The sequence below is a fragment of the Glycine soja genome, chromosome 11 (assembly GCF_004193775.1).
Source record: "Glycine soja cultivar W05 chromosome 11, ASM419377v2, whole genome shotgun sequence".
In the NCBI taxonomy this organism is placed as follows: domain Eukaryota; kingdom Viridiplantae; phylum Streptophyta; class Magnoliopsida; order Fabales; family Fabaceae; genus Glycine; species Glycine soja.
Genome location: NC_041012.1, coordinates 47,365,677 through 47,391,267, shown reverse-complemented (window position 1 = coordinate 47,391,267; position 25,591 = coordinate 47,365,677). Strand labels below are relative to the sequence as shown.

Below are 25,591 nucleotides of genomic sequence, written 5' to 3'. Positions count from 1 at the left end.
TAAAAAATTAAATGAATTTGAAATTGTTAATTATTTTACGAATTTACATGATTTTTTTTTAAAAAAAAAAATGGAAGTCATAGACTTTGTATGACTTTAGTAAAAAAATCAAAATCATCTATTTTTATGATTTTGTTACAGGAAAATTGTGACCATCCTAGGACTTATCCCATGTAGATATTAATTCAAAATTTGCTTCCATTTAATAAATTACAAAACGAATTACCGCTCTTGATAACTTTCCCCTCCTCCACTTATGCAAGATTATGTTTGCTGAACCGTTTGAATAACGGGAAATTGCTCTTGATTGATAACCAAAATAAGAAAAGAAAAAGGGATATTTCAATGGTGGGCTAGTGCCTAGTTTGGCCTTTTTCTATCTACTTGCCTTGTGGAAACAGACTCCCACCGGCAACACTCAAATTTATTCATTTCTATTGCAACACTTGCCAATGCCCCAGCAGCACCACCACCAATAACAACCCTCTTCTTCAATGGAACCCCAAATTCTCGGTTACAACAACAATGGCAACTGCATCAGTGACTCTGATATCATTACCTGGTTTGAAGACGTGTCCAAGAACGCTGGTTCTGTTCAGACTCAGACACTGTGCAAGGTTCTGAAGCAGAACTGTGGGGTTGAATATCTAAAGAAATGGCTGGGGGACTACAATATCTCAGAAATGGATGCAAGTGCCTTGGAATCTCTTTTTACTTCTGTGGTTCCCCTTGCTTCACATAAAGATTTCGAGCCATATATCCGAAACATTGCAGATGGAGACACAGCTCCTATACTCACACAACAACCCATAACCACTCTTTCCTTAAGGTACTATATTGCCTTTTATTTCTTTATTTACACGTGTTATTAATTCTTTCATAGTTCTTTTGGGTGATAAATTATGGGATTCATTGTAGTACCATTAGTTTTATCTCTTTCCTTCCTCTTTTGGGTGATGTTTAATACAGGCCATATGTGGCACTTTCCTTATTCTATCTCTCTCTATATATCTATCTATTTATCTCATACCATGATTTAATAATGACCAAGTGCAGGTGCAAGTAATTAATTGACAAAATCAATTGATAATAGGCCAACTGAAGAAATTAACCATGGAAGTTTTGTCATGCTCATGCATATTGATTATAGATATATATTAAGATATATGATTGGCTTTTCTTATATATGTCAGATCTTCCTCCACTGTGCGATAAACTTTTTTATTTTTCTTAGAAATATAATCTTATATGGTAGAGGTTGTGCAGCTCTGGAACCACAGAGGGAAAGCAAAAGTTGGTACCCTTTACCCGCCATAGTGCTCAAACGACCCTTCAAACATTCACTTTAGCAGCAGCCTATAGATCAAGGTGTGCTTCTCAAAAGTCTCGTTTCTTTCACGAGTCAAAGACCTAGCTAGGTATGAGATACATAGTTAATTATGTTATAAGTTCTTATTATGCTTTTTTGAACTGTTTATAGGGTTTATCCCACAAGGGAAGGAGGTAGGATTCTTGAATTTATATACAGCAGCAACCAGTTCAAAACAAAAGGAGGCTTAACTGTTGGAACAGCCACAACACACTACTATGCAAGTGAAGAATTCAAAACCAAACAGGAGAAAACAAAGGCATTCACTTGCAGCCCCTATGAAGTAATTTCTGGAGGGGACTATAAACAATCCACGTATTGTCACCTCCTTCTTGGCCTTTTCTTCTCTGATCACGTAGAGTTTATTTCCTCAGCTTTTGTCTATGGCATAGTGCAAGCATTTTGCACCTTCGAAGAGGTTTGGAAAGACCTTTGCAATGACATAAGAGATGGCACTTTGAGTTCAAGAATCAAGTTACCCAAAATGAGAGAAGCTGTTTTGGGTATAATCACTTCAAACCCCTCTTTGGCCTCAAAACTAGAAGCAACTTGCTTGGAGCTAGAAGATGTGGATTGGTTTGGTTTGGTTCCAAAACTTTGGCCAAACGCAAAGTTCGTTTGTTCCATAATGACAGGCTCTATGCAACCATATTTGAAAAAGCTAAGGCATTATACAAATGGGGTGCCACTAATAAGTGGTGACTATGGTTCAACTGAGAGTTGGATAGGGGTTAATGTGGATCCTAGTTTGGCTCCAGAGAAAGTAACCTTTGCTGTAGTACCCACGTTTTCTTACTTTGAGTTCATACCACTTTATTATAGACAGAAACAAGGTTGCAGCTCAGTAGCTGATCATGATTTCATGGAAGAGGAGCCAATCCCACTATCCCAGGTTAAAGATGGCCAACAGTACGAAATAGTGCTCACAACTTTTACTGGTAATTATTCATTCATTCTTCCTCTTCTTCTCTCATTTATTCGATGCATGCTTTCTCATTGATCATGATTTATATTTGAAAATTTTATTCTTCATTCAAATATTTAACATGGGGTGAATTATATCCCAACTGTATGTTTTGACTTTTTTTAGTAAATAATAACAACCTATTTTTAATGATGAAAATACTCAACATACATTCAATATCTCTTCCATCTCATTGTTTTGGCTTTATTATTACTTATTATTATTATATCACTTATCCTTCTGTCTACCTTTTCTTCTTTTTTTCCTGCCTTTCTCTTCTTTATACCTCATTCCACCCCATTTTTCTGGTGGACATTTATCACACTGTTCTTCTAATTAAAGTATTAAATAGTTTAAATTGTGTTGGATAAATAAATAATCAAAATACTTGTTTGATAAAAGTTTATTAAAATAACAGTCTAATAATAAACTTCAATATAAAGTTTAATAAATTAAAAAGTATTTTGATAATTCTTTTTTGTAGAACTTATTAAAATAAGTTAAAAAATAAAACTTATAATAGGTTGTACATAAGTCTCTTTTCGTAACACCAAATAAGCTCTTCCAAACATTTGGGTCACCCACTCAACAGAAAATTTTTCACACGGTTTGGCAGGATTGGTTAGAACCATTGTCCTCACATAAAATAATGCTTAGCGTGGAAACATTATTTCATAAAGAAGCTATAGATGACCCTCAGTTGGACATGAACAAGGATATGTACCGAATAATCTCTTATCTTTGATATAATTGTTAGTTCATTACACAACTCTAGAAAAGTTGGTTTAGATATGTGAGATGAATATTTGAATTGAAATACAATATTCTGCATGTGGGTTTTGAAAACTTCTGAAGTTCTCGCGGGTGTTGGTCATATTTTGGGTTGTGTGCCCCCATCTCACGGGAGTGTTCATATCATATGTCGTGACCTTCCGCCTTTTGTTATTTTCCATTATGTTATGTACCTGTCATCTCGGTCTTTTCTGAGTTCTCATCACATTGTCAGTGATAGTCATTTTCAAAATTCTATCCAAACTGGAATAATGTAATTCTTTCGAATATGAGTGTGTTTGTTTAAGTTTATTTTTTAAAAAATGTTTATTTTAATAAAATAATAGTTTTGTTTTATGTTTTTTATATGTTTGTTTAATTTTATATTCTTATTAAATAATTATTTATTAAAAAATCGCCTATTTTAAAATTATTTATTTTAAATTTAAATAAAGCGATCCTATATAAATGTTATCAATAAGTGTTTTCAAAGACTGGTCCAACCTTATACCACTAATGGACAGGTTGCTAGATTAATTGAGAATATTATGAAATTAGTTTAATTTGGCTTAACCTAAAAATTTCAAATTTCAAGTGAATAGATAACCCGATAGGTAGAACTGGTGTGAGTGAATCATTAACCTATCGGGTGTATGCATGAGTTTGTATTCTAGCGCGCAGGCTCTCTTTCTCTCTATGTATAAAGTTGATATAATTTCTTAAAATATAAAATTTACAGTTTATACATTTTTAGAATTTTTTAATATATATGGATTCAGACAACATTTTAATATAAAGATGAGTCGTGATATAAAGGTACTCCTGTGCATCAATACTTCCTTAAGATATCTTATTTCTTTTTATTTTTTCTGCCATATCATATAATAACCTATTATATACTACAAATCACAAGAATTGATTAATTGTTTCAACTTAACTAATATTCTTAAGTTTAAGGCTTAAATATATAATTGTGTTAATTATTTAAAATTTTGCTATCTATAATAATTTTATGTATCTAAAATAATATTATTTTAATACATTCAATATTACTTATCATATTTATATTTTTGTTTCTTCTGTCCTTACGTGTCATCTAGTGTTTGGGTGGTGTACATTGAATATTGATATGTATGATTTTTCTACAGATATTTATTTCTTTTCCATTTTTTAAATTTGTAGACAGACTGAATAAAGTATTTTTGCTTTCAGGGCTGTACAGGTGCAGACTAGGAGATGTGGTGGAAGTGGCAGGTTTTCACAATGGGAGCCCAAAATTGAACTTCATATGCAGAAGAAAACTAATTCTAACCGTGAATATAGACAAGAACACAGAGAGAGACCTTCAAATAGTGGTAGAGAAAGGGTCACAGCTCCTAAACAAGGCCAAAGCTGAGCTCGTTGATTTTACAAGCTATGCAGATGTCTCAAACCAGCCAGGTTGTTACGTCATTTTCTGGGAGATCAAAGGTGAGGCCGAGGATAAGGTACTTGAGGCATGCTGCAGGGAAATGGATGCAGCTTTTGTTGACCATGGCTATGTGGTTGCAAGGAAAACCAGTTCAATAGGGCCTTTGATGCTGTGCATTGTAGAGAGAGGAACTTTTAAAAAGATTTTGGATTATTTCGTGGAGAATGGGGCAGGATTGGGCCAGTTCAAGACCCCCAGGTGCACTAACAACCCGGTTCTCCTCAAAATTCTTAGTGAATGCACCATTCAAACATTTCGCAGCACTGCTTATATATAGTTCAATCCACTCATGAAGGATGCATCATGTATTAATTGTTTTCATTGCTTTTTTTCAAAATTTTGCTATGGTTTCCTTCTAGTGAACAAGCCCATGGTTATTAATATTAGAGAAAAGATATCTTTTAATAAAAAACCCTTATCTGGGGGATGTTGTAATGGTTTCTTTATTTTTCTTCTCAAGAATTCAGGGTGCTTGTAGACCAGTCTTAATTAAAAGAAACATGCAACCGATCCAATGCAATTGATTTTTTTTTTATCTCTAATGTAAGCATTTGGTATATTTGACTCAAATTGAAAAACTATCATTAATAAATTAATTAATTTTAGCCAATTTGGTTTACATGCAGTTTTCAGATATATGTTGTAATATTTTAAAGATAGGCCTAAATTTATTCTTAAAAAAGCCCTAAATTCATTATTTTCCTCTCATATTCCAATAGAAAAAACTTAATCCTTTTCAACATAGATACATTTATAATTAACATGTTAGTCATATAATAGCCTGCTAGATGAAAAAAAGTGGTTGAGAACAGATATCCAACTAAAGGTATATATATAATAGCATACATTTTTTTTTTCTCTGTATTTTATGTGTATGTACTTAATTGTGAAATAAGCCAAAACATTACACTCTGTCTATTGCCTGACAATAGAACCTGAAAGAAATAAAGACGAGTATGAAAGTCTGAAATATACAGCCATCTAGTTGCATCGTAATGTGCCGTGTAGTCGCAATCAGATTAGACTCAAGCGTTCATGCATGAGAGCACATGCGGTGCTATGACATATTGACATACGAGCATCAACTAATCAAGCAATGTGGTCCAGCTTAGGGAACAGGTGGGCTAGAGTAACAGTAAACATATATATATATCGGGAAGGTTCTTATCCTTGCACTTCCACACTCATCCCAACGTAAGTTGCGTTGTGGCGTAGTTTTATAAGCCACGTGAACTAAGTGGCCTCTGTAATGAAGAACCAAAACATATGGGCATGGTTGTTAAACTTGCGATTCTAAGTAGAATTGTGGAGGTTTTGTAAACTCGACTCGTAGATTCGAATCGTAAATTCTTAAGAGTTTACTCAAAAGGCACCAACAAACACTATCCACCTTTGATGAAGTCAAAATTTCAATTAACAGATAATTTGTCTATATTTGGAGGATCATTAGCGTTGTCAGAATTTAACACTAAGCATCGTTTTAAACTTTCAATTAACAGAAATTTCAATTAACAAATACTCCCTTAATTTACCAACAGAACCCAAAACTCAACACTACAATGAAGCTAATAATAGCCTTGCCAGAATTTCAATTAAGAGATACTCCCTTAATAAGCATCGTTTCAAACTTTCAATTAATAGAGATGAATTAACAAAGAAGCTTTGAGAAAGAAAACACCTTAGTGTCATGGAGCAAAGCTTGGAGCTAGGTCAGGAAATGAGGGCTTTCGACGAGTGAGGGCTTTCAAGTTTCAAACAATGACGAGGACCACCATGACGCGATTAGCTCAACAGTCCAGCACGACAGTGATGATGACAACCACCACAACGCGAGTAGCTCAACGAGAGTCATTTTAGGGGGTTAGTAGCTTGAACAAGGTAGAGTAAGTGAGTAGAGAGAGTCGCGAGTGTCATTTTTGAGGGTTGTTGTATGACGCAATTTCGGATTTTCATAAACTCGTGAACTCGGAGCAGACTCGCGAGTTTACCCAAACTCGTCCGAGTCTACGCAAAATCGGACGAGTCTACTCCGATTTCAATTCTACTTCCGATTTAACTCGCCAACCCTCGGTAGAATCGTAAAATCTTACAATTTTACGATTTAAATCGAGAGTTTAACAATCATGCATATGGGTACCAACAAAGCACGTAAAAATGGAGAAATATGATAAATAAAAACAAGAGCAAATTATAACAATATTTTCTAAAATTTCGTGTACTTCCTGTTTTTAATTTTATTTAACCATTCATTTTACTTCCTTTGTAGAGATTGTAACTTCTGATCAATCTCAGAAACGGATATTGCTTTCACGCAACACAGTAAATTTTTTATATTTTAATTAAGGGCAACACATCATATTGTTTGTTCCTATGACCAAACAAAGCTTATTGGAAAAAAAGTGAAGAAAAAAAAAACACTTATCAAGATATTTCGGAAAAACTACATTTAATCAGAAGTGTAGGTATTAGAAAAGTTCAGTTGGATAGGATCCTAAATGTGGAGAAGATATGACCAAATAAACTTGCTCCTCTCTCCTGCAGGGTTTCCAAAAGTCACATGTCTTGTAACATCATACATAGAGAATGGACATTGGCCTCTTCGATCATGTCCATATTTTCCACGGTACGTAGCTGCAGCAATAGGTAGGAGGAACAGTTACTAACAACTAGAAGGTTCCTCGATCAGTATTTAATTATATATAAGTTGTGCACAAGTCTTTTTCGTATTAATTTGTTGATCGATCAATTGGATTTTTTCTATGACCAAAGCCCCTGATGCCATCACGAGGAGTCTGTGTTCTGCTCTCTCACTTGTCACCATTGCACTTTGACAGTATTTGAGCTCTCTTGTGACAATTGTGACAAAGATGATGAGTACCAGAAAGTAAGGAATCATGGATACCTAACTTACAATCTAAATTATGGTCACATAATTTTTTTTTCTGGCTATTGGCAGTGCACATATATGTGAACAAGATTCTTTAACAAACTAGTGCAAGTTTAGTTCTCTGTCTAAATAGCTATCGCACGAATTCTGAAACAATTCCAACGAAGTTTCTCAAGGTTAAATTTTCCTTAAAAAATATATGGTATACAATCAAATTAATAAATTACAAAGGCAAAGGACAATATCTGGAGTGCTAACTGTTTATGAAAAACATTCATAAATTAAGATACGGAAAAACTAGACTATATACATATAAATTAAGACCAAATAACGCTGAAAAATATTCTATTTAATTTCCGTTTCAGATATACCCGATTTTTTTTTCATATGTAATAAACAGAAACTCGTTTTTTTTTCACCCCACGTATTTATGATACATGAAGTTCAGTTTGAAGGCAATGTATCAAATTGCCTTCTATTTGTCCACATCCACACTGTATGCTCTCTCGGCTTCTAAATTTGAAGGTCATGAAATTAACAAAGTAAAATTTGTTAAGGAATCACGTACATAAAATGCATGAATCGTCATGGATTGCTGATCAGAACATGAAATTTGGTTTATTAGAGTTGTAAGCCAAAATAAGCGAAAGTCCCAAACCCCCAAAATGAATAATCATCATCTTGAATTATATTCAACAAAACAAACTCAAACTTTTAAATAATTTTATTTAAATAAATAAGCTAAACTTAAACATTATATTTCTTTTTTACAAGTCAAACATAGTGTATTCAACTCGTCACACACCTGCTATCCTGTATGTACGATCTCCGCCCTTTGCACATTTTCAACGTGGGACGGCACAACAACATGAATGAATATATAGCTTATCATTTCCGGCACGGCACAACAACATGAATGAATATATAGCTTATCATTTCCGCACGGCACAACATTATTTTTGAAAATTCTTAATTAATTTTCTTAGATATTTTTTTGGAGATCACAATAAAATATAATTTAATTGATTTAACATACGAATGCCAATGTCGTAAACTTTTTCATACCTATCTTTAGTTCATATCGACAAAAAACAATTTTGGCGGAAACTTTTTAATATCTTAAAACAATTTTATAAAAAAAATAATTAGAAACTTTATTATCTAATTATAAATAAATTATCATATAATTAAAGATTATTATACTTTTTTGACAGTTATTTGAAAAATGATATTTAAAATGATTTTTAATTACTTAATTTACTACTAATAGTGTATAAAAATTAAAGTAAAGGGAAAAAAAAATAAAAAATCCTAGAACTAGAATACACTGGGAGCGGGTTGAGTTGGCAAGAAAGAGATGAATTCGTACTTTCACATCGTCGGTGTGGGACTAACAGGAAAAGGTTGATGTTCAAACACGCTTAACCAATTCACACAATCCTCGTAACCTCTTCCATGGCTACTGTTTCTTCTCCTTGTACTGTTTTCCCCATACTTACATCAACCTTGTCGAAGCCCCACTTGGCTCCCCTCTCTTGCCGAACCCAAAAACGAAGTCGTGTCAGTATCATCACCTCTGTCGCCGAGGATCGAGAAATAGTTCCGGTGTCCGAAGATAGAGGAATTCGTTTGAACGAAGTTGATGGATTTCAACCTTCGGAGCCTCACACAGAGTCAGATGTTGTTGTTCCTCGCCTCACAAGCAGTAGTACCGTCAATGCCATCATCGTTTTGGGGTTTGGGACTTTCGCTGTCACCAAGTTGCTCACCATTGACCATGACTACTGGCATGTCAGTATCTTCAATTTTCCTTATTTATTTTGCCTCTTTTTTTATTTATTTATTGTGGAACTGCTGCTTTTCACTTGTACCCCTTGAAATAAGCTTCTTCACTGTTACTTTACTTTAAGTTCGTGGCTTTGGCCTTTTTTAATATGTCTATAATATGATTTTATCCGATTCATCTCAGGTTAATTAATGATATGGCCAATATAGTGTATATATGTAAGGAGCAACAATCACCGCATGATCTACCTTTTGGTGTTAAGTTATATTCAAATTAAGATTCTAAGATGATACGAGAGTTTATACTAATAATTGTTGTTGAGTCTATCAAGCCATCCAATGTCGAATTACCACAAATGTCTTATCTTGCAAATTCCCTGTCTAAATGTCTACTGTCTAGTACTAGGCCGGAGGGAGGCTTGTTAGACACCTCACATTGATTAGTGATTTAGTCAAAATAGTTTATATAAGTAAAGAGCAATTCTCATTGCATTATCTAGCTTTTGGGATTGAGTTAGGTTCAACTTCAAACTCTAAGAGATCTTGTCTGGTTTCTTGGATATATATTAGGTATGCTATTCTATCTAGGGACACCACCGAGAGTAAAGAAATGAAAATGGAACCTTTTTTGAGGTGTTAAATGTAACAGAAAGCGAAAATGGTTTGAGATACATTCATGCATACCGTGCAAAAACAGAGTTGGTTGATTTGAGCCGAAACATTGTTTCAAGTTAAGCAATCAAGTTCATGTTGGTTGCACAAGTTTCTTTTCACTAATTATTATAATAAAGAAACGAGGGGAAGATGTTTAATAATAGAGTGATTAAGAAAGAGAACTGCAGTGCATTTTCTGTATAACAGCTAACTGGGATCTTATTATTCAGGGTTGGACACTTTTTGAGATTGTAAGGTATATACCTGAACACAATTGGATTGCCTATGAGCAAGCTCTGAAAGCAAACCCGGTTTTGGCTAAAATGGCAATAAGTGGAATTGTCTACTCAATTGGAGACTGGATTGCTCAGGTTTGTTTTTTACTCCCAAAAACATGAAATGCTTATCTTGGGCATAGAGTTTTCGCAACATTTCAGCTATTTCTAACCAAAATATACAGTGCTATGAAGGAAAGCCTCTTTTTGAGTTTGATCGGACACGCGTACTCAGATCAGGTCTTGTTGGGTTTACTCTCCATGGATCACTTTCTCACTATTACTACCAACTTTGTGAGGTGAATATTGTGTCTACTTGAGTTAGAACTGTTAGGTTATATTCTATGAATGGCTGAAATTGTTTGCATGATTCCACAGGCTCTTTTTCCTTTCCAAGAATGGTGGGTTGTTCCTGCTAAAGTTGCTTTTGACCAAACTGTATGGTCTGCAATTTGGAATAGCATCTACTTCGTGGTTTTGGGCTTGTTGCGTTTTGAATCTTTGACTAACATATATGGTGAACTGAAGTCAACATTCTTGCCCTTGCTTACTGTGAGTAGTTATTTTATTTCTTTCTTGACGCTGTTTTCAGATTTAATTGTAATTGTAATTACGTGCCTCATTGCATACATTGCTTTAGTGTCAATGTTAAGTTATGGAGATGCATCAATAGCATGTTAGTAATTGTGCCAAGGTAAAAATTGAGCTTATGTACTTGGAATGTCATACCCTTAGGCTCAAATTTGTAGCATTATACTGTTATAATGGCAGGTATATAGTAGGGAAGTAATTAGAGTGAGCCTTGGATTCAAATTTTCATGTATTTGCATCCTATCCTCTTTCCAAGCTTGGGTATAATCTCTGTATCTTGCTCTTGAACTATGAATTACTTCAATTGTTCAGGTAACTAAACCACAAACCTGCCTTATTTCTGCATGCCATATTGTTTCAAGTGTCGCTGCAATCTGTATTGATCGTACCCCATATTTGCTGCTCATGTGCTGAGTAGTACTGTAGCTATGTTTGAAGCCGGTGCTGGATAGAAGGCTGTGAAATATGCTTAGCCCTCAACTCTTAATTAATATATCTGTAGCAAACATAGGGCCCTAGGAAAGCAAGTGTGTATAATAAGAGCTAATGATGCAATGCCTCTGTTTGCATATAGTAAAGTGAACAAATAGAATCTACTCAATCTAGAGAAGGTGGTGTACCTGCTATATGTCCACTGTGAGAATGGGCTTGTTTCAGATTGCCCGTTTGGTCTTAAAGAAACCTAAAAAGGAAAAGTTGAAAATTTAAGGAAGAAATTCTGTTAATACAACTAATCACTAGCAATTCAAGGATAAAGAATGGTATAATATAATAATAAATTTTATATTCTTATCCTGATTATTTGATTAGAAAACTTTCTTCTGTTTGGACAACTAAAATCTCTAATTCTAATATGCTTCACTTCAGGCAGGGTGGAAACTTTGGCCTTTTGCGCATCTGATTACTTATGGTGTGATTCCTGTGGAACAAAGGCTTCTTTGGGTGGACTGTGTGGAGCTCATCTGGGTCACAATACTTTCAACGTAGGTTTTCTATGATTATTTTTCATATCATATAAAATTGTTTCACACGACTATTTTTGCCATCAGAAGCAGGATTTTAATGTCCTTTTGGATGCCTATGTATCTCATACCATCATGTGACTTTTTCCCCATTTAAGGATGGATGTTTTTGACAGTGACATATACATGGATGCACACTACAAAATAGCATTAAAAATGTGTTACATATAGTCATTAAATTGTCAACAGGATTCTCATCCCTACACAATCTTGTTTTGATTTTAGCTATTCAAATGAGAAATCAGAAGCACGAATATCTGAGGCAGCATCAGAAACAGGGTCATCCACTTCAAGCGAAAATTCCAAGGTAAGTGGACCGTGTTCTTCCACCGGGGTGTTTTAAGGTTCCAGGATAAGGCTCGTGATCCTTACCATCATGAAATTAAGAGAAAAACTGTTAAGCACATTTTAACCCTTTTTTATAACTTTTTTGGGACATATATGATTCTTTTTTGCTGGACAAGATTTGGTAAATCGTACTTTCAAATTGAGATAAAAAATAATACACCATATACTATGCCTTGTCTTCGTTTAATGTTCCAATTAGATGAGTATCCTGTATTCCATCAATGTTCTACTTCATATATTAAGACAATAACTTTCCCCCCTCTTTTTATTGTCTATTATATCTTGTATACCACCAGGAATAAACGAAACGAGGAGAGGAGAAAAAATTATCTAGGTTCATGGCAGTTGCAAAATCAACCTCAGCAAAGATTTGAAGAATCTATCAGTTGAAGGTCCAATTAAACGGCCTTAGGGACATGAGGTTTTGATCTGCTTCCCATACAGGATATATACACTTACACCTTACACAGGTCGTGCATCCTTCTGGCTAAGATCAACTATTCAGGTTGCAGTGATCACATACTTAGATTATTGTATATATGATATAGATGCATTCAGAACTCGAGTTAAATTATGTTCCTTTTCTTGTTTGTATCGGATTACCTCATATATCCGTATGTCTGTTGTCTGTATAAAAAAAATTATTCATCTCATATATATAATGATGGAAAATGTGAAAAAAACTACTTAACATTGCATCTGGAATTTTATTTGCTCAAGTATCTTTAAGCTTCCCCATACATTACCCCCGCTTAACTACCAAAATAAAAAAAGAATTACAGCCACTCCGTTCCCTGGGCATCAACAGGTCATTTGCTTATACATATATTTGGAACACTGAACAGTCCATGAGAAATGTTAGTAGCATATTTTTTTAGCACAGTTTTTTGAAAATATTATTCATTATTCTCTTAGTTTTATTAAAAGTTATAAATTTTTTATGATTTCACTCCTATTTTGTTAAGAAAATATTAAATAAATAAATGCATTTAATTTCTTAGAAATATGAAATGTATTCAACATTTATCATTCAAAAGAGAATTAATAGAACATTGCAAGGGGGTTTATAATTAGGAAAGTGTTATTTAATATGAATGACTTAAGCACGAATGGCATGAAATGTATATTTCACAATCTTATATATTTCAAAATATTAATTTAACATTTTTAAAATGCAAAAAGTGAATTTGATGGAAAATAGGTTGTGCACAGGGATTACAATAGGATGGATAAAATTTTCTACTCATCAAAATTGTGGATTTTTTTTTCATTTCTTTCCTTTTCTTTTTATTTATAAAAATGGTCTGTTTTTATTTTTATATATATAAATATTTCGTTTCTCTCTTTTTAATTCAAACAAAACATTACAATGCCCAATTGGGGGGGCATGTGTGTCGGGTTATTTTGGATTTTCCGTGGCGCCCTTAGCCTTAGGCGTAGCTTTTGGGTCATTCAGCAATAGCCGCGGTGAAGATCGGAACCCTCCACTCTACGCTCTGCTCTGCAATGGCGAAGATCGAAGAACTGAGCGAATCCATCCCCAAATCGAAGAATAAGAGGAATCACGGCTCCACCACGTTCTTTGTCTTTGTCGATTACCTTTTCATTTTGTTCTTCCTCGGATTCCTCTGCTTCATCGTTTTCAAGATTCTCAGCATTTGATTCGATTCCTCAAATCACACAACCCACCGTGTGTTCTGAGCTAGGTACGTTTGATGCACTACCCACTTGGTTTATTCTCCAATACCGCTCATCAAGATTTGAGTTTTCTTTATTATTATGTGCTTCTGATGGGAAATTAAGAAGAAGCCAATCCCCATTCCCCATTATGCTCTTTTGCTGATGTGATGCTTCTTCAACCTCGTTAGCTTTTTACTTTTTTATTTTATTTTATTAAGGTTTAATTCCTGGTATGGTTTTTATATCTGCACAATCTCGATCTTTATGTTTTAGTACCTACTCTACACCCAAAAACTCTTTTCCTGGCAATTTGGATCATAGGTAGTAAAACGGATTAAAAATGTATGATAAGATACTTAAACGAGTAATTCTTAGATGTAAAACGTAAAAGTTGTCCAAGTCATTGAGCAAATGAGTAATTAAACCTTTTATTTATATTTTTAGAGTACTAAATGGATGAGGAAGAATGTCTTAGAAGTACCAGTATTGGAGGATATCCATGCTTTGAAAGATGAAGCTGTTATGTACCAAAAGAAAGAACGAGGTTATTGAGTCAAGTCATAAATTTTCTCTTAATACTTTCTTTTTATATCTCCTTTTTAGGATTATGGAAGATACTGATTTCTTTTAAAGCAAATTACAGTGACATTCTTTTGTAATTTCTTGAGATTGCTCATGATATTACTGTTTTTTCTTTTACATTTTCTATATTTTTCTTACAGAGATATACGGTGTAATGTGTTCCGTAAGTTAAAAAGACAAGAATAACGTGTGGAATCTTTAGAAATCATAAAGGATGTCAATGTAATTTGCTATTTTTTTCTAACATTGTTACTCAATTTTCACTAAGAGTTTGTATGTAGATGTGTATGCTAGTACTTTTACTTTATGCTTCCAACACAAATTCATGTTTGAAAAATGATTTGTGGACATTTGAAATCTATTTGACACCTAAATAAGAAAAAGAGATAAAGAAAGAGAGAAATGCAGATATAATAAGTGGTATGATATGTAGTGTGTATTTGGTTTAAATTCACTTTTAGCAGAATTGATTAAAAATCATGTTAAGAGAGAAGCAACACATACTAGCTTCAGCTTTTTCATGGTGTCACCATGATCTTATGGATTAGAATCAATTCTCTCACTTGTTATCTAAACACACTAGTAATAGAAACAGAGAGACAGAGAAAAATAATGAATGGCAATGAAATGTTTAGAGTAAAAGTTAGTTTGTGAATCATTCCTCTTCATGTTATACTTCTTCACTGTTATCTTTCTCAATTTTACATTATCATTTCCTGTGGAGTTACATGATTTGTACAACAATTTTCTATAGTACTTATTTTTCTATCTTATCTTTCTCTATCACATCACCCATCTTATTACACACTTTTCTCTCTATTTTCTAATATACTCTTTCTTCAACTCCACTTCTTTTGGCAGGATATTCGCATGACATAGCTAGGCTTTCATTGCAAACCTAGTTCCAAGCTTGAAGGCTGCGGCAACTAGCAAGTATCATTTTTAATCAGATCCTATGATGTAACACTTGAATTTACCATCTTTCCCAAGTTTTGCTCTCGAATTCCAAAATTTACACTACTCATTTCCCCCTGTAGTTTTCTTTCATTAGTGTCTTCTGTATTACATTTGATATTTTAACATGTTCTTTTCCACTTATATTTCCTTTTCCCTTTACTGTGGTGAAGAAGGATGACAACTAAGATCAATATCAAAGTACATTGCATAGATTAAAACTGATAATGATGCTAGAGTAATATCCTTTTTCTTTGCCAATTGTTTATTCAAGACAAAATGCCATTTCTTGGATATCATGGTTTTGAAACCCGGACCGGTTCGTCCGGGAACCAGTCGCGTGTCCGGTACAACATTTCCTAAAAATCGGTGCATCCTTAAACCGGATCAAAACTGTTGAACTAATCAAAAATTGGTAAAACCTGGTAGATTAACCGGTTTTGCTTAAAAATGTTTTATAAAAATAAATTTCAAAATAACGTCTTTTTGGTTTTAAAAAAAGAAATATTAAGACTTATGACACTTTTAAGTAAAATTTACTTTTTATTATTTTCAATTTATGTATATTATGTTATTTTTTGTTTGTGCTTAAACAGGATTAAAACCGTTGAATCGGTAAAAAAAATTGATAAAACATGGTGAATTAATTGGTTTTCCTTAAAATTATTTTTTTTAACTTTCAAAATGATGTTGTTTTGGTTAAAAAAAAGGAAATATTATGACTTTCAAAGAGTGAAATTTACTTTTTTTATTATTAATTTATCTACATTATATTATTTTTTGTTAATATTATTAGGATATTATATTAAAATATTAAAAAAACATTTTATTAAAACCGGTTCCATCGTGGTTGAGCCTAAACCAACTAGGGTAAGATAACGGTTTTATTTATGACCTGTTTGCATTGATGAATCTTCCCATTGCCGAGCGTTTAATCAAAGAATTTTTTTCTTCTTCTCTTTATGCATGGGAAGTAAAACATAACATGTTACTTTTTTATTTATCATGGTACAAGTAATTAGAAAGCTTCATGTAAGGTGTATGAGCAGTTTTATCAAGTCCAAATGATTCAAAATAAAAATTAAAATCTATTTAAAAAATTAAAAATTGAATCAAATCCATTTTTTTTATTTGTTTGGATAATTTTTTTTTCTTAAATCGATTGGCTTAGTTCAATTTGTATTTTTGAAACAGAACTAATCCACAACACTTATACTAGTATTTATATTACTTTACTATTATGTGTATAACACTTGAATTTCATAATATTTTACAGTATTATGTATACAAATTTATATAATATAATATATATCATTTTTTTTCAGACGACTTTTTTAAGATATAATTGGTTTAAAATTCATGAAAATATAATAAACTTTTATTGTAGAATATTAAGCATATTATTAAGTTTTGTAGATTATTATTAGTATTTTTTAATGTAATTTAATTTAAAAGTTGAAAAGAAAATAAATAAATTTTTATAAAATAATAGTTTAGTAAAAATAGCAAAAATTGAATCGAACCAAACCGTGAAATATTGGTTAAATTTTGTTTAGATTTTATTTTAAATAAAAACCAAACAAAATCAAATCACATATGTTTTTCATTTTTTATTCGAGTGACTTTTTTTATAAAAAAATCAAACCAAATCGACTACCAACATCTCCCATGACTGGTAAGTAAATTGCATGATTTTTAGTACTACTAAAAGGGAGAGGAACATCCAAAAGGATATTGAAAGAAGTTGTTGAGAGGATTTTTTTTTTGGAAGGCATTGTTGAGAGGAATCTGATGAATAATATTTTTGAAAATTTGATCTTTAATCAAACCGGATAACATTGTGTAATTCATATAACGGATTTCACTTAGTAAAATAATACATATTTTGTTGTACAAGTAATAAGAAAGAGTGTTAAGAGAACATAAAATTATTGTTAGTGGAATATCTACTTCATGATTGGCATCTTGAGGTTATAAGGGTTGTTATATTTCCCTGTTTGGATTTTATTATTTCTGCACTCGACAATATTTATGTTGTTTAAGACCTTGTGAAGTAGTTGTGGACCATATTACCTTAAATTTAGAAGGTGGTTTCAAGTTATCTTAACATGTTTTTGGGAACATACAGGTAAATAATGTGTATTTTCATGTATGTTACCGGATAAAAAAATTTAATTCCCAAGTATAAAACGTTTTCAAGAAAAGAATAATTTTCATATCCCCCATTATCATTCCTTACAAAGAGGGTGAGTAACTTGATTTCCATGAGGTGAAAATAACATAAGAAATAATGTGCCTCATTATATATTTATGTACAACTTTCACTTTTATCTTTTTAACTTATTTTATATATCATTTTCACAAAAAGACGTCTAACTTTAGTTATTAATTAAATATATTTTTTAAAAATATAAAAAATGTCATTCTCAAAAATATTATTCTCAAGAACAAACGTAGATAACTTATACAAAAGTCTCCTTATGAAGTTCCGTGCAAAAAATAGTGTAACTAGAAGAACTATTAGTACCAGCGGATGTTCATAATTTTAAACAGGCTCTACCATACAAATGTTCTAAGATATTGGTTCGGGAACCAATTAGAAAGATAATAGGATATCTTAAGAAATTACACACACACACATATATATATAATGAGGCACTAGCAGTAGTAATTGAAAGCAACGAATACAACCAGCATTACAGCATGCTTAAATTTCATTCCAAACAAGAAAAGAGCAGAGAGGCTCTGCATACGAATAGCAGATAAAGTACACACAGAGAACTACTTACTTATTCACGGATACAAAAAAACAGTAGACTAGTACTTCTATTTGTCAAAAGCATAACGGGCTTGGAAACTGCACAACCTTAACTAGTGCAATCATGCAAAAAATGCATGATGCCTCATCATGATTGAGAGCACTCACGGATTAACTGGAACTGGAACTGGAACTCCACCACCACTCCCAGGGTTTGGAACCTCAAAACCAGGGTTTGGGACAAACGTGTCATCACCACCTGGAACGTAACCACGACCAGCTGGTCCTGACCCTAGTCCACTACCACCAGTGTTTGGGTTTTGAGGTGTAAACCCAAAGAAAGGTGGCAACCCTACTCCCCCAAAGCCAGGAAAATGGAAATTACCTTCAGGAGGGAACAAAAACTGAGGCTCTTTCTTGTCCCCATTGTTTGAGTGTTTTGGACCAATGTGGCGTCTAGCAACTGCTTGCCATGTAGTGGCAAGAAGGATAGTGGTGATGAGAAGAAGTGCAAGGAAAGAAGAAGGTCTACAAGCCATTATATGATGAGATTTTGAATGAGATTGTTTTGTGTTGAAGTTGAAGGCAGTGGCTCAGTTTTATAGCCAAAGGTTATGCTGAGTATCAACAAGTGGTTCATCCGAATACGGGTTCGATTTCTTTTAAGTAAAGTCTTAAATTCAGGTATTGTAAATAAAAAAAATGTGATTAAGAGAAGAAATTTCACTTAGAGTGATCAAGTAAGTCTTCGGCAGAGATTAATCATCAACAAAATAATGGAATGACCCATGTTTCACGTTCTCTTTTGTTCTCTTTTCTTGTTTTTTCCTGTTGTAATTTTTTGGGAATTTGTTTTTTGAATCTGATCCTTTTTTCTTTCACATTCAACCCTTATCTCAACACGTTTAGCAACAAACTCACGTTTCTATCCTCAAGCCCATGTTCTGATAACGAATTAGTTGAGTTCTGTGATGGACAGACTCTATAAATAGGATGGGTGCTCTCAGCTTTTTATCATCAAACTCACTTCTTTGTTAAGAAAAAATACATATCTATTCAGAGTAAGGGTCTGAAAGAACAAAGCTGCCTTTGGATTTGTGTATGTGCCGCTTCGAGTTCGATCTGCAATGACTGAAGGTTAGCTTCCGCTGTTTGATCTGAATATGTCATTTAAATTGATTTGTATGTTTAGATCAATATGTGTATAAATTTATCACAAAACTAATAAATACTTTGCACTATCGTTACAGTGACTCAAAAAAATTTATGCTGAGTTGGGTGTGTACTGTGGGGGGTGAGTTAAGTGTTTATTTCTTTGGCAAATGCTACTGGGAGGACATTGGAATTGACATTGGTAGTTGGTCATTTTGTGGCTAAGTGAACTTCAGGACACTTCATTTGTCAGTGGTTAAAGTGCTATATAGTTTCACTTTTATTACCATCTATTTGTGGAAGATAGGCACCAATTTGATAGCGGCGATTAAATGGAGCAGTCACATGGCTCAGTTATGGACCGCCATATGCAGAAAACTTAGAATTGCTTCTAGCCTAGTTATTTATGTTGTCTTGTTTTTTAGACACGAGTCAATTTGTGTACACTAGATGTACGTAGGAGATTTTCATTTGCTAATTTCAATCGCTTATTTATGCAGTAACAACTTTTACAAACGGGGACAAAAAGTGTAAATGCGCGCGCACATATTAGAGTTGAAAGGACAAAACTTAAATGTAATTTTGTAAATGCGCGGGCACATATTTTGTTTTTGTTGTTTTTCTTTAATCAATATGGGAGTTTTAACTTGATAATATGCATTGATATTTATTGGTTATGCGATCTGGAGAGATAAAACTTTCAATTCTAATTATTAAATAACACCGAAAACACTTATAAAACTACATCTAGATATAGTAAAACAAATCTATATTTAGGTAAAAAAATTCAAATTAGGTATAAATTTAATGCAACAAATATAGAAAACACATTAATTAGTCACCAAACAAAAATATAATCAAAAGAGGAATTTACGTTACATTGATTTCAATCCCGACCCTTGAGATGAAAAAATTATAGCTTATATTAAAACCAAATAATAAAATCAAAATAATTAAAGAATTGAGAAGTACACAATGTTACATTTTATCTTAAAATCAATTGGTATTAAGTGGAGTATAAGTTAGACCTCGAGAGTTAAGGCACATTTTGTGCAACTTCCCAATACTAGTACAAAAATAATTCGATTTAGTGACTGGAATTTTGACAGACATACATCAATTTCAAATAGCAACCGATTCAGTGATCACATATGTTTTTAGTCAAATAAGAAATTGAGATTTAGAGACGGCTTTAGAGATCGATTGATCAGTCGCAAATGAAACAAACTCACATGGTGGATAATGCGGTAGCAAAAATATTTTTTATTAAATGCATTTATATATAATACTTTGCTACCGAGATATTTGGTCGCTACTTTTATTTAATCTTTTGCAACCGAAGCATTCATGGCTAACATTGTAAAAAAGCAAACTAAATTAGTTAAAATAACATTATTTCATGTCCTACTTACCAACTTTTGGATTAGTGAGGTTAAATTTGTTCATGGGTTGGGATTAAGTAAAAGAAATTATTAAAATTGATTAAAATAAAACTAATTAACTGGTTAGAATTGATGAATTTTTGGTCTATAACTTTAACCAAATTTGCCATTTGCAATTGCTAAATACACTCTCCCTAATTTATAAATGTACCCCATTAGTATTTTTGGCATTTACTAAGTAGTAACAGCAAGTATTTATTTTCGCTTGTTGGTTAGTATTGGGTCATGGTTCAGTTAATGAACCTCTCAACATATAATACCGAGCTTGGCTCAGTAGTTAATTCCTAATACACAGGGGTTTATTGGATTAAGATTTTAAAAAAATATTTTGATGTAGACTTTGTAAGGATGTAATGACTTTTAAGATTTTATTTCAAAAGAGTTTTATGATTAGGATTTTGTAATTTAGATTTTAATGGATTTATAAAATATGAATTCACAAGATTTTAAAGAACATTGTGAATTTTTAAGATTTTAAAGGATTCTGTGAATTTTTTAAAAACATTCAAAATTATTAATAAAGATCTATGAATTTTTCTCACATTACTCCTTAAATAAAATCCACCATCCTATATAAAGAACCTAAATTTGTTATATAATAAATCAATTTCTCCTAACATATTTATAGAATAGGTTCATTCCCTTTCAATGATCAATCATGTTATGGTATAAAAACTATATACCGCAATGTCTGACTATAACATAAATACTTATACTCATTCCCACAATAACAATCCCACCAAACAAAAAACATGTCCAACAATTATTTCAAACCTTATTTATATATTTATCCATTTATACTTGAATTAACTTCTTATGCTTATTAAAACTGTATATTTCTCATGATCATATTATATATATGTGTGTGTATAAACATGTAATCAGGATGTTTCAATTGTAAATTCAAATAATTGAAAAGATCTCTCATGTCTCATGTTCGAGGACATGTTGTCCATTGATAGAAAGAGTAAAAAAAATTATAAATGTCTATCATTTTAATAAAGAGACAAAGATTATGTATGATGAAAAAAGAAAAAACATATCAATTAACAGAAAAAAAAGAAAAAAAATCTCATAAAATCTCAAGGATTTTGATGAAAATTTTGATATATTTTCTACTAAAAAATCTCAAAATCTATTAAAATTCATCCTAAGAAAAAATTCATAAAATTTTATATATTTTTTTATACCATAAGACTTTTTTTAAGTTTTAAAGAATCTTAATTGAATACCAATGAATTTTATTAAATTCCTTAAAAAATCCTAATAATTTTGATTAAATGTCACAAAATTTATTTCTATTATTTAAAAATATTGATTGAATACCTCAAAAAAAAAATCTTTTAAAATTATTTAAAATCCTAATTGAATTCACCCCTTAATTTGTCACACTCCATCCCTCATAGACAATAATAAGAGCATATTCTTAGCACTAAACATTGTCTTCAAATTTCATAGATAATGCCACTTTCAACCATGACTTGCTGGCTTGTGTTGTGGGTTGTGGTATTCATGTTTGATATTTAGCGACACTGGACGCAGAATCCATTTTTTTGGTGACCTTAATTAAGCATAATATACTACACACGTAAACCAAAGGAAGATTTTCTTTGTTGAATTGACTGTGTAGCAACAGGTATTACAATCCCACTGAACCAACAAAACTCAAGAGTTTGGCCTTTCCTCAGAAAATCTGGGAAGTTGAACCAGTGAGTTTACTCGCGTGACACCCTCCAGACCAGACCAGTGTTGATCTTCAGCCGCTGATGTTCTATCTTCAACACCAACAGATACCTCTTCAACTCCTCCTCCTCCATAGGTTTCATTTTCTTCTGAGGATCTCACAGTAAAGTTCCTTCGCAAAGATGGCTCAGGCTTTTGACTGTCATCTGACTCAACCGGATTACCCCAATGGTTCTTCTGGATGGTTGCAGAAGAGGAGCATTGCTCATCACAATCAGATTCTGAGTCCATTTTTCCATCCAAAAATAGGCACACAACTGCACAGTCATCCATTTTTGAAGTAGGATATTTAAGTTTCCACTCACGAGCTGCAGAATCCACCAGAGTCCTCGCTGCTGATGATCGAGTTGGCGCTGAAGATACTATCCTAACCACCTCTTCATTGCTCAAAACATCCCAGACCTGCACAAAACATCAAGAGTTGGCTATGCTACCCATCAGGACTCAGGAGAATATGAGTTTTAAGAGCTAACATTGATTTTTCTGAAAGTTGGATAGTAGCATCAAAACAAAGTAAACCAGACGCTATAAAATTGATTCATGTAGAAAAGTAAGCATACACAAGAAAGCAGGGAATCAATGATATAGTGCTGTAACAATTTTCAGCAATGCAATATGTAGGATTTTGGCCTGTGGAGAAAGTATTATAATATATGCGTGTTGGGAAGAACTATTTTTTGAACTATGCAAATTCCACTTCAGCAATGCATATTGATTGTATCCTCATCAAAAGTGGCAAGGGTGCTGTGAACTTTCTTGTCTTACCATATCTAGCACAATGCATTTCACTTTTATTATGTTTGTAGGCTTGTAGTGTCACTGCTGGATTTTATGTTAATGAATAACAATTACATACTTTTATCATGCAGAGAAAACAACAGGTTGTAGTTATACATAGCTTAAAGCAAGTTACTTGACAATTCTGATGCCTTCACACAGTTGCAAATTACTCAGATCATGTTCTAACCCCTTGTCAATAGTTTTGTCAAGAGTGCTAAAAGTTCGGTTCTACACATAGGTTGGTTTTCAGAAGTCATTTCCCAATTTCCTTACTACAACGGACCACCATATAGTTAATGCAATGTCATTCATTACTGGTCTAAAAGTTTGCCACTACTTATTACATGCTCTTATTTCACTCTATCGCAGCATTACCTGGTGGTACAATGGTTAACACACACACACACACATAAATTGCAGTTACTGCAACCTATTAGGAAGCCCTTAGAAAGCAATTTAATACTGGAACATATTTTTAGCATTTCTTTTGGTGTTACATTCGGAGAAAAATTAATGAAATAATTTCACATATAGCATAAAAAAATGAATGAACAAATAAAACTATATATGAGATTGAAAGTTCTTACCCCATCTGAGGCAAGAACAATGAACTGATCTTTGTCTGTTAGCAGCCGATGAGAAAATTCTGGTATAGAAATCACACCATATTCCTTCAAGCAAAAATCTCCAAATGCTCTAGCCATTGCTAATCCTGGTGCATCATCAAAAGGCAACCATACCCTATGAACTTCTGGCTCATCTTGTAATGCAAATACCCTACCCTTGCACTGTTTGATTCGTTCTGCTTCCCCTATAAATATTAACATCCAAATTTGAATAAGTTTACATCAAGCAAAAACATAGATTGGACATAGAAAGGATGAATGATGACAGTATATAACACACTTGGCAAATCAGGCTTCAAATCAATGGTCAACTGAATTGCCACCATGGAGTCATTGCCGTCCTTGGATCCCATGATTGCTCGGGAATCCCCAATATTTCCCATGAACAAATTTGAACCCTGCAAAGTGAAGAAAATAAAAAATGTGCAAAAGAAAAGGAAACATGAGGATAGATGCTGCTCTTTGAGATACCTGCTTCACTATAGTGACAGCTGTGCTTCCACTACAGAAGCAGTCCAAATTTGGATGAGACCTCAACACTTTATCCATAGCCTTGTATGCCTTCATGAAAGCTTCTCTCCACATAGAATTTTCTTCATCTTCAGCAGACAAACCTTTCTCAGATTCTCCACTTTCAGGCTTTATGTTGCTCCTAAAACAAGCTTTACCTGAACCATTTCGCCCTGATTCAGAAGAATGCAAAAATGAAAGCAGTTTTAGCGGCAAGGCTTCCCTGACTTTGCGTGCAACAAGGTGACCGTGCGGACCATGGCCATCAAAGACACCACAAAAGGTCACATCTTCAGACATGAAATCCTACAAAAATAAAGATCCAAACCAAGAGAGTCAACTTCCAAAATTAACTAAATCTCCATTCATTCAATTAGAACAGTGCATCCTCAACACTACAAGATGAAAATACTTACTTCCCACACAATCATGGCGTCCTGATTAATACCCTTCCGACCCTGCTGTGTAAATATGCAAGAAGACCTGCTCTTTCCATTGGTGAAAATTCTGTTTGGTAAGGATGGTAATTGGTGCAGAGAGACAACATGATCAGAGAATGTTCTCCTTGCACTCTTTTGACCACAGAATCCGATCTCTAGACACGTTGGAGCGATCGTGTCTCCATTGCTCCCGCTGCTACAAGTACTCTGACTGCTTGTTGAAACACAACAGCCCATTTGCTCAGTTCCAGAATGAAGACATCAGGTGGAAATCATGTCAAGTTCCTTCCTTCTCCAGTCTCCACTATAGATCTCATCAAACTCAGATTCCAACTATAGTCCACAGAGTAAAAATCCTAAATCCAAAGATTCTCTCACATAAAGAAAGTTTTAGACAATCTACACCTTGAAGTTGAAAACTGGGGTCTTCTTTGGTACTTGGTCAAAGGCACAATTTGCCGGAATCCAAACGTATAGATAACGAAACCAGCTGAACAAAAGAAGACAAATGAATTTTGTAATTAATATATGGTCTGAAAGAATCAAACCCTTGCTGCATGTAAAAAATTAAAAAACAAAAACAAAGAAACACTCAATTAACCGAGCTATAAGCATATAAAAATCCCAACATGTGAACAAGTTGTAGAATATACTAAAATTCTGTCATCAGGATTCTCATTGACAGAATTGAAATGGAGAGTTTGAAATAACTAAATCAGGAAACCGTGAAATAAGTTTTTTTTTTTTTTTTTAAGAAAACAAAGACAGAGAACACGGCAGAGCTTAT

The 25,591-nt window shown here is 33.2% G+C and overlaps 4 protein-coding genes and 1 long non-coding RNA gene across 5 annotated transcripts; 3 read left to right on the top strand and 2 right to left on the bottom strand.

Moving 5' to 3' along the window:
• Nucleotides 1–311: 311 nt before the first annotated feature.
• LOC114375890 (indole-3-acetic acid-amido synthetase GH3.10-like) lies at nt 312–5,185 on the top strand. Its single transcript, XM_028333751.1, has 4 exons — nt 312–829; nt 1,267–1,368; nt 1,481–2,307; nt 4,317–5,185. Exons 1-4 carry the CDS (start codon nt 495–497, stop codon nt 4,850–4,852), a joined length of 1,800 nt encoding a protein of 599 aa, XP_028189552.1. The 5' UTR covers nt 312–494; the 3' UTR covers nt 4,853–5,185.
• A 3,593-nt stretch (nt 5,186–8,778) lies between these two features.
• On the top strand, nt 8,779–12,842 carry LOC114376821 (protein SYM1-like). Its single transcript, XM_028335115.1, has 7 exons — nt 8,779–9,253; nt 10,132–10,272; nt 10,362–10,475; nt 10,555–10,728; nt 11,635–11,750; nt 12,015–12,096; nt 12,434–12,842. The coding sequence occupies exons 1-7, from the start codon at nt 8,918–8,920 to the stop codon at nt 12,437–12,439; spliced, it is 969 nt and encodes a 322-aa protein (XP_028190916.1). The 5' UTR covers nt 8,779–8,917; the 3' UTR covers nt 12,440–12,842.
• Nucleotides 12,843–13,793: 951 nt separating this feature from the next.
• LOC114376822 lies at nt 13,794–15,499 on the top strand. The gene is made up of 3 exons (XR_003659016.1): nt 13,794–13,843; nt 14,262–14,361; nt 15,261–15,499. It is a non-coding gene; the product is annotated as an uncharacterized LOC114376822 (long non-coding RNA).
• Nucleotides 15,500–17,889: 2,390 nt separating this feature from the next.
• LOC114373577 (putative cell wall protein) lies at nt 17,890–18,698 on the bottom strand. Its single transcript, XM_028331069.1, has one exon. It carries the CDS (start codon nt 18,648–18,650, stop codon nt 18,276–18,278), a length of 375 nt encoding a protein of 124 aa, XP_028186870.1. The 5' UTR covers nt 18,651–18,698; the 3' UTR covers nt 17,890–18,275.
• A 3,672-nt stretch (nt 18,699–22,370) lies between these two features.
• On the bottom strand, nt 22,371–25,041 carry LOC114376196 (probable protein phosphatase 2C 52). Its single transcript, XM_028334172.1, has 5 exons — nt 24,781–25,041; nt 24,326–24,670; nt 24,135–24,252; nt 23,816–24,039; nt 22,371–22,850 (listed from the first exon to the last, which is right to left on the bottom strand). The coding sequence occupies exons 1-5, from the start codon at nt 25,039–25,041 to the stop codon at nt 22,371–22,373; spliced, it is 1,428 nt and encodes a 475-aa protein (XP_028189973.1).
• Nucleotides 25,042–25,591: the final 550 nt, after the last annotated feature.

Bases quoted from the DNA above. Each gene is read 5' to 3' on its own strand.
- LOC114375890 (XM_028333751.1), top strand. From the start codon at position 495: ATGGAACCCCAAATTCTCGGTTACAACAACAATGGCAACTGCATCAGT. The intron at 830-1,266 runs GTACTATATTGC...GAGGTTGTGCAG, and splicing joins ATAACCACTCTTTCCTTAAG to CTCTGGAACCACAGAGGGAA. The intron at 1,369-1,480 runs GTGTGCTTCTCA...AACTGTTTATAG, and splicing joins GCAGCAGCCTATAGATCAAG to GGTTTATCCCACAAGGGAAG.
- LOC114376821 (XM_028335115.1), top strand. From the start codon at position 8,918: ATGGCTACTGTTTCTTCTCCTTGTACTGTTTTCCCCATACTTACATCA. The intron at 9,254-10,131 runs GTCAGTATCTTC...CTTATTATTCAG, and splicing joins TTGACCATGACTACTGGCAT to GGTTGGACACTTTTTGAGAT. The intron at 10,476-10,554 runs GTGAATATTGTG...ATGATTCCACAG, and splicing joins ATTACTACCAACTTTGTGAG to GCTCTTTTTCCTTTCCAAGA.
- LOC114373577 (XM_028331069.1), bottom strand. From the start codon at position 18,650: ATGGCTTGTAGACCTTCTTCTTTCCTTGCACTTCTTCTCATCACCACT.
- LOC114376196 (XM_028334172.1), bottom strand. From the start codon at position 25,041: ATGGGCTGTTGTGTTTCAACAAGCAGTCAGAGTACTTGTAGCAGCGGG. The intron at 24,671-24,780 runs GTAAGTATTTTC...TTATTTTTGTAG, and splicing joins ACGCCATGATTGTGTGGGAA to GATTTCATGTCTGAAGATGT. The intron at 24,040-24,134 runs GTGTGTTATATA...TAATATTTATAG, and splicing joins TTTGAAGCCTGATTTGCCAA to GGGAAGCAGAACGAATCAAA.